This window comes from Triticum urartu, chromosome 3A, assembly GCF_056163025.1.
Source record: "Triticum urartu cultivar PI428250 chromosome 3A, HENAU_Tu73, whole genome shotgun sequence".
Classification (NCBI taxonomy): domain Eukaryota; kingdom Viridiplantae; phylum Streptophyta; class Magnoliopsida; order Poales; family Poaceae; genus Triticum; species Triticum urartu.
This window is the reverse complement of record NC_141875.1, coordinates 106,483,869-106,492,804: the sequence shown is the minus strand read 5'-3', so window position 1 is coordinate 106,492,804 and position 8,936 is coordinate 106,483,869. Positions and strand designations below refer to the sequence as shown.

Sequence of the window (8,936 nt, the reverse complement as noted above, 5' to 3'; positions counted from 1 at the left end):
TTCTTGTGATCTATATGATCTAAGCAGTAATATTCTCCTGCTTTTGTAAGCACCTCGGTGTACAACTCTGTTAGTAAGAACCTGTTACTATTGTTGATGAAATTCCGGTAACCACCGATGGACGAGAACTTTGCCTATTGGTCCGCCTCGTTCAACGAGCAAGGAAAATGGTTCTCTTCGTCCCTCGCCCTTGGTACCGATGTTGTTGCTGACATAACCGACAGACTATCCTCTGACATGCCTTGCTTACATGATCGGGCAAGATGTCGCCGCCCTTCCTACTTTTAACCCACATGGTGGGCCCATAACCCACAGTTCCACAGGACCGAAAACTGACTCTCCTGTACACCCCTGTTGCTGAAGTTATTTCTTGCGTTTGGCTTCGTATGTAATTCGTGAACCAACTTCCTGGTGATCCATTCCGGTATCAGACGCAATACTTATTCTCGTTGCTCTGGACCCCTTTCACACTTTGTTCAGGCAACGAACGATTGCCTATGCTCTTGAAACTTCTATTTTGCACCTTCTTACTTTGCTCTCGATATTGTCTTAGATTTCAATTTGAGAGTTACTTTCCGCTACCTTCCTCGTTGTTGTCTACCAGATAGTCTACCCTACAGAGGTCCATTCTTTCGGTATACCCCCTTAATCTTTTGTTAGTATGATGAAGACTCTGAAGGAAGGATGGCCACTTCATCATGATGACCTGGAGCAGAGAAATGAAGAAATCACCAAAAGGGATCAACTACTTCGGGAAGAGCAACCAAGACCGAGAAGAATCGTTCGAATTTCGTAACCAGAACTTTCCCCCTTACTCCCCTCTTAAATCTCGGGACGAGATTTCTTGTAGTGAAGGAGAATTGTGACGCCCGGATAATCAAGCTACAGTAACCTCTGCTAATGATGCCACGTCACCTCAATTACTGTTGCTAATCTGGCGTTAGTTTGAAACTGGTTCGAATTCAAATTCAAAATAAAGTCAAACAATAAAAGTTTTCAAATATTAAAACTGAAGTGTTCGAAATATAGCAAATAAATCATAGATGATTGTGGTGGTGGAACCACATTTTTTATAAATTATTTAAATGAACAAAAATAAATAAAACAACAGCTAAAACAATTAAATAAATGCCTTTTATTAAATAGAAAATATTAAATTATTTTATTTGGGTTTAAAATTTTGTGGTAGTGGTGTAATTAGTAAAACTAATTTAGGTACTAATGATATGTTTTACAAAACTAAAATAAATTGGAAACTAAAATAAAACAGAAAAGATAAAACAAATAAAAAAGAAAAGAAATCAAAAGGCAAACACCTCCCGGCCCAACCGGGCCACGGCCCAACCGGCCGCCCACTAGGCCGGCCCACTTCCCGCTCCTACTAACTCCCCCGAAACCCTAACCTCCTCCCCACTCGCTCCCACTACCCCGATCCAGTTCTGGATCGGGATCGATCCCCATCGGCCCTCGCCCGAGGCAACCGTGCCCTCGAACCCCACCGACGCCAATGCCGCACCCCCCCACCGCCGGACCTCGCAGGCGCCCCGGTGCCCGCTGCCGTCGCCGGACCTCCCGCGTCTCTCCCTCGCAGGATTGATCACGCCGCCCGTCACCCCTGCCGCTCGCCGGATCGCCACCTCACCGGAGCTGCCCCACCGTCGTCTCCATCAACGCACGTCGTCCTCGTCTTCCTCCTCGACCCCCGCTGACGTTTCCCTACAAACCCGCGGTGAGGCCTTCCTCCCGGCCTCTCCTCCTTCCTCCCACGCACGTCACGGCACCATCCGCGCCCGGACGCGCCCTCGCACCGCGGTCGCCGCGCACGGTTGCGTGCGTTGTGCGCCCCTCGCACGTCCTGGCCTAGTGCCCGGCCGCGCCTCTTTCCCCCCGTTCCCTATTGCGAACTGCGGTTGTTTCGGTCACGGCCGCCTTTGGTCGCCACCGCTTCGCCCGCGCCTACCACCGCCCTTGCCGCTCGGCTCCGCCCACCACCGCTCCGCGTTGAGTACCGCAGCCGCCAACTGCTGCGTCGCCGTTCCCCTGCTCCCGTGCGTCGCCCCATCCCCTACCTCCCGGGCGAGCCTGCCTTCCCGTGGCCTCGCAACTGTCGCCTCAGGCGGCCGGCCTCGCCGTGCCCATGGCCAGCGCCTCCCCATCGATCTGGGTGGATGCCCAATCGGGCTGGACGCCAGCGCCCATAACCCGCACGCCCGTTAAGGCTCCCATGGGGCCTATGACACGGGGGACCCACGTCCAGAAAGGTTTTTTTAAGAGAATTAAAAAAATTAAAATAAAGAAATAAAAATATTAATTAATTAACTAAATAATTAACTTAATTAATCCTATTTAGTTAAACTAATTAAGCGTGATTAACCTAAAATACATAATTAACCTATCTAATCTGTTAGTTAGGGTGATGTGTCTATGACAGACGGGACCCACACGTCAGTTTGACCCAGTCAACCCTCTGCTGATGTCATGCTGACCTCAACAATCACTGTTCTGGATAATGTTGAATTAAAATATTTAAATTAATCCTAAAATGATTTAAATCTTTTAAAAATCATATAAAATAAACCGTAGCTCAGATGAAAATACTTTCTACATGAAAGTTGCTTAGAACGACGATACGAATCCGGATACACGGCCCGTTCATCCGCCACACACCCCTAACATATCAAACTCGCAACTTTCCCCCTCCGGTTCATCTGACCGAAAACGCGAAACACCGGGGATACTTTCCCGGATGTTCTCCCCCTTTGTCGGTATCACCTACTACCGCGATTGGGCACACCTAGCATCATGCTTTGTCATGTCATGCATCGTCATGCATTTGTTTGCATTGTATTTATTGTTTCTTCCCCCTCTTCTCTCGCTAGACACCGAGACCGACGCCGCTGCTACCCAGTACGACTACGGTGTTGACGACCCCTCCTTGCCAGAACAATCAGGCAAGCCCCCCCCCCCTTGATCACCAGATATCGCTTATTCTTCTCTATACTGCTTGCATTAGAGTAGTGTAGCATGTTACTGCTTTCCGTTAATCCTATTCTGATGCATAGCCTGTCATTGTTGCTACAACTGTTGATACCTTACCTACAATCCTAAATGCTTAGTCTAGGATGCTAGATTATCATTAGTGGCCCTACACTCTTGTCCGTCTGCCATGCTATAATACTGGGCCGTGATCACTTCAGGAGGTGATCACGGGCATATACTATATACTTTACACTGTTACATTACCTGTGATACTGTTCGGAGATGGGGGCTGAAGGGGCAGGTGGTTCCACCCAGGTAGTGGTGGGCCTGGGTTCGCGACGGCCCTCGACTATTACTTTGTTGCGGAGCGACAGGGCAGGTTGAAACCACCTAGGAGAGAGGTGGGCCTGGCCCTGGTCGGCGTTTGCGGATACTTAACACACTTAACGAGATCTTGGTATTTGATCTGAGTCTGGCCACTGGTCTATATGCACTAACCATCTACGCGGGGACAATTATGGGCACTCGACGTCGTGGTATCAGCCGAATCCTTCATGACGTCAGCGACTGAGCGACGCGCGCCGGGTTGGACTAGAACGCCTACTCTTGTATAAGGGAGGCTAGGTCTGCTCACCGGCCGCGTTCGCAACATGCAGTTGTGCAAAGGGCGATGGGCCCAAACCCATGCGCCATAGGATTTAGATCGGCGTGCTGACCTCTCTGTTGTGCCTAGGTAGGGCTGCGACGTGTTGATCTTCCGAGGCCGGGCATGACCCAGAAAAGTGTGTCCGGACAAAGGGGATCGAGCGTGTTGGGATATGTGGTGCACCCCTGCAGGGAAGTTAATCTATTCGAACCGATCCCCCCGAGCCGATGCAACCCAGGATGTCGAGCCGGCCGGGCCTGGCAGCAAATGGGCTACCCTCGATTTCGCCATTCGGAATCGAAGGCCCGGATTTTCCTTGCAGCTCGCTCTCACTGGACGGGGCTGCAGACCCAGCCGAAGGCCCATTATCCACCTGCACCGAGGCCAGGGGCGGGGAGGCTGAGGCGGCCCAAGGATAGGCCCAGCCGAGGGGAGCCAGTCGAGCCCCAGGATTGAGCCCATAGGAGGCGGCGTCTCCATGTGCACCTAGACTACCAGCGCGGTTCGTCAGCAGCATGGATTGGCAAGGCAGGATGCTCCATATCCACCTTGGTGCCCGAGCATTGCCCCACTTATGAGAGGCCAAAGCGCAAGAGAAGAGGCCCAGGGGTCGCATTGACGCATGGTAGCTGAGGCGTTTCCTCATCAGGAACCAGCGGCGGGGTCCGCTCAGAGCCATAGGCATCCACATCCATATCCATCAGACCAGGGCACATGCCACCAACTGTCCCCTCCTTTTTGCCAGCTGACACCCGTTGCAGATCCGCAGCAGCCGAGTTTTCATGAAAGTGGAAATTTGCAGGACCTGAGCAAACGGCTGCAGCTCCTAAGCCAGCCACTTCAGCTTTGTCCGTGGTAGGCCGCAGCGTGCCAGGATGGCCAGGCTGACCGGGGAGATGCCCCACATCAGCCGTCTCAGCAGGCAGAAAAGGGTCCACAACTCGCGCTCGTCCGCCGGAAAAATTGCCAGCCGCCGGTGAGGGGCGCCTGTCCCCGCCAGTGACCGCCGGCCGGGCGTCCCATCTTGTGCGTCTTCCGCCTTGCAAACTTGCGCCATTTTGGCCGCGCCCACTGAAAGTGCAACTATCCCTAGGTGGTTTTGGTAATTCATAACAACATATAGCTCATTGAGCTAATACTAGTCCAAGATAATTATTTCAGGAAAGCTCAATGATTGGCATGGCATGGATGTGAAAGTGGAACCCTCAAAATGCTAAGGACAATGGATTGGCTCAAGCTCAAAAGCTCAAAACTCTTCATTTTATATTTTAGTGATCCAAGATCACATTGAGTCCATAGGAAAAGCCAATACTATTAAGGAGGGATGAGGTGTTGCTTAATGAGCCTCTTGCTTCATGTGCTTAGTGATATGCTCCAAAAATCCTCAACTACTTTCCCATATCCACATATGACCTAAACTCTAAGCCAAACTCGGTCCTACCGATTCTTCCTATCCGACGCCACCGAGTTTCACTTGTCATTAGCCACTGCCAAACCCTAGCAATTCGGTTCTACCGATAAGGATCTCGGTCCCACCGAGATGGGGTTGCAAACTCTCTGTTTCCCTTTCATCGGTCCCACCGAGATTGCAATGTAAACTCAGTGTTTCCCCTTTGTAACTTTTCGGTCTCACCGAGTTCCACTCGGTCTCACCGAAAGAGCGAATCGGTCCCACCGAGTTTGCCTGACCAACTCTCTGGTTAGCTAATTACCAAATTCGGTCCCACCGAGTTTGTGTAATCGGTCTCACCGAGATTACGTTTTGCCCAAACCCTAACCGAATCGGTCCTACCGAGTTGCATGTCAGTCCCACCGAAATTCCTAACGGTCACTAGGTTTACTATTTCGGTCAGACCGAGTTGTCTGATTCGGTCCCACCGAGATTGGTAAATTGTGTGTAACGGTTGGATTTTTTGTGGAGGCTATATATACCCCTCCACCTCTTTCTCATTCAATGAGAGAGCCATCAGAACACACACACCATTCCAACTCATATGTTCTGAGAGAGAACCACCTACTCATGTGTTGAGACCAAGACATTCCATTCCTACCATATGAACCTTGATCTCTAGCCTTCCCAAGTTGCTTTCCACTCAAATCTTATTTCCACCAAATCCAAATCCTATGAGAGAGAGTTGAGTGTTGGGGAGACTATCATTTGAAGCACAAGAGCAAGGAGTTCATTACCTACACACCATTTGTTACTTCTTGGAGAGTGGTGTCTCCTAGATTGGCTAGGTGTCACTTGGGAGCCTCCGACAAGATTGTGGAGTTGAACCAAGGAGTTTGTGAGGGCAAGGAGATCGCCTACTTCGTGAAGATCTATCGCTAGTGAAGCAAGTCCTTCGTGGGCGATGGCCATGGTGGGATAGACAAGGTTGCTTCTTCGTGGACCCTTTGTGGGTGGTTGATTCTTCGTGGACCCTTCGTGGGTGGAGCCCTTCATGGACTCGCGCAACTGTTGCCTTGGATGGAGCCCTGTGTGGACTCACGCAACCGTTACCCTTCGTGGGTTGAAGTCTCCATCAACGTGGATGTAGGATAGCACCACCTATCCGAATCACGGGAAAAACATCCGTGTCTTCAATAGCGTTTGAATTCTCCAAACCCTTCCCTTTACATTCTCGCAAGTTGCATGCTTTACTTTTTGCTGCCCATAAACTCTTTGCATGCTTGCCTGAATTGTGTGATGATTGCTTGACTTGTCCTAAAATAGCTAAAATCTGCCAAGAACTAAAATTGGGAAAAGGTTAAGTTTTTATTTGGTCAAGTAATCTAATCACCCCCCCTCTAGACATACTTTCGATCCTACAAGTGGTATCAGAGCTTTGGTCTCCATTTGCTTGATCTCCATAGCTTTTGGTAGTCATAGCCTTGGTTTCACAACCCAGGAGAGTATGGCGTCTAGCGAGGGAAATTATCACCGTAGAGGTCCTTACTTTGATGGTACTAATTTTGCTAGTTGGAAGCATAAAATGAAAATGCATATTCTTGGACATAACCCCGCTGTTTGGGCTATTGTGTGTGTTGGTTTGCAAGGTGACTTCTTTGATGGGAGAGAACCAAACCGTGAAGCTACCGCGAATGAGTTGAAGATGTTGCAATACAATGCTCAAGCTTGTGATATTCTTTTGAACGGATTATGCCCAGAAGAATTCAACAAAATCAGCCGCCTTGAGAATGCAAAGGAAATTTGGGACACTTTGATTGATATGCACGAAGGTACCGACTCCGTCAAGGAATCCAAGTTGGATGTGCTTCAAAGCCAACTTGACAAGTTCAAGATGAAGGATGGTGAAGGTGTCGCTGAAATGTACTCTAGGCTTGCTCTCATCACAAATGAGATTGCCGGCTTAGGAAGTGAAGAGATGACCGATAGATTCATCATCAAGAAGATCCTAAGAGTCTTGGATGGAAAATATGATACCGTGTGCACCTTGATCCAAATGATGCCCAATTACAAAGATCTCAAGCCAACGGAAGTGATTGGAAGAATTGTTGCTCATGAGATGTCACTTAAGGATAAAGAGGAACTTCACAACAAGTCAAGTGGTGCCTATAAAGCCTCATGTGAAGCCCCTACATCATCAAGTGAGAAACAAGACTTCAATGAAGAATTGAGCTTAATGGTGAAGAACTTCAACAAGTTCTACAAGAGTAGAAGCAAAGATAGAAGCTCCAAGTCAAGGTCCTACAATGACAAAAGATCTTCTAGTCAAGAGAGAAACTGTTACAATTGTGGAAGACCCGGACACTATTTCAACGAGTGTACGGCTCCCTACAAGAGAAGAGAAGATTCTTCAAAAAGAAGAAGCAAAGGATCACCACCAAGAGAGAGAAGGAGTAGAGATGATCGTTATGAACGAAGATACTCACGGAGAAACAAGGATTCGGAAAGGAAGGAAAAATCATCAAGGAGCTACACAAGACGAAGACATCAAGCTCATGTTGGTGAATGGGTATCCGGCTCCGACTCCGACAGCCACTCCGAGAGAAGTTATCACTCCGACTCCGAAGATACTCAAGATGAAGGTGTTGCCGGTCTAGCACTTGTTTCAACTAACTCCTACGACATATTTGACTCACCAAATGAAGGAATTGGAAGATGCTTCATGGCCAAAGGTCCTAAGGTAACACACCCCGAGTATGTTGATTTCAATAGTGATGAAGATGACTTGTTAGGTGATGATTTGCTTGGTGACAACTCTAGTGATGAATACTATGATGAAAGACCAATTAATCATGCTAATCAAGATAAAACGAATGACAATGATAAGGAGAAGATTGAGGCTCTAACTAAAGAACTAAAAACTCTTAAGTTAGCTCATGATACTATTTTCGAAGATCATCGAGAACTTTTAAGAGCTCATGAGAAGCTACGCTTTGAAAAGCTCAATCTTGAGCAAGAGCATGAGTTCTTAAAGGCAATGAATGATGATCTCCGCAAGAAAAGTTCTTCTTACATTGCCAAGCGTTTACTCTTATCCACTTACATGCCTCAAGTCAAATCTAACAAGAAAGATTCTTCCACTAGTAGTAACAATGATCATGCTAAATCCAATATTGTTGCTTCTAGTAGTTCTCTTGATTCCACTAATGATTCTCTTAGCCAAGTTACACTTGAGCAAGAAAATAGCTTATTGAAGGGAATTATAGAGAAAGGAGTGTACAAAAGCCTTGCCGGGAGTAAGCAATTCGAGGAAATTGTGCGCAAGCAAGGAATGCACCGGAAGAATCAAGGTATTGGTTTTGAACGAAAGTTCAATGCCAGTGGAGTTGAATGGGAAGAAGATCAATACCCCAAGACAAAGTTTGTCCCTCAACAAGAGAAGTTTTTCAAGGGGACACAAGCTCAAGATGATCTTCCACCACAAGACTACGAGCAAAAAGGCAAGAACAAGCTTCAAGAGGAAATTGATGCATTTGAAGAAGCTCCTAAGACCTTAGTCAAGTGGATTCCCAAGACTACCTCAAGTTCCACTTCAACAAGTACGACTACAACTCCAAGGATTCCCATCAAGATGATGTGGATCCAAAAGAAGAAGAGCTAGAGAGTTCTTGAGGGTGACTCCGCCAACATACTTCACTCTTATCATTTTGGCAAGAACAAGTGCAATCAACTTCCACATCTTGCACTAGTTCAAGGAGTCACAAACCCTCTTGTTGGTAAGACAAGGGACAAGGTAACCTAAAAGTTTTCATGGAAATCATCTTCTGTGTGCATCACTCTATGTCTATGGATATCCTTGTTTGTTCCTTATGGGACTAACCCATGTAGGTATTGAAAGTGCAATTCACTCAAATGGATAGC

The 8,936-nt window shown here is 47.7% G+C and overlaps 1 protein-coding gene across 1 annotated transcript; it reads left to right on the top strand.

The window, feature by feature from the left end:
• Positions 1–1,431: 1,431 nt before the first annotated feature.
• LOC147978800 (uncharacterized) lies at positions 1,432–8,676 on the top strand. Its single transcript, XM_087546548.1, has 2 exons — positions 1,432–1,729; positions 2,880–8,676. Exon 2 carries the CDS (start codon positions 6,523–6,525, stop codon positions 8,674–8,676), a length of 2,154 nt encoding a protein of 717 aa, XP_087402674.1. The 5' UTR covers positions 1,432–1,729; positions 2,880–6,522.
• Positions 8,677–8,936: the final 260 nt, after the last annotated feature.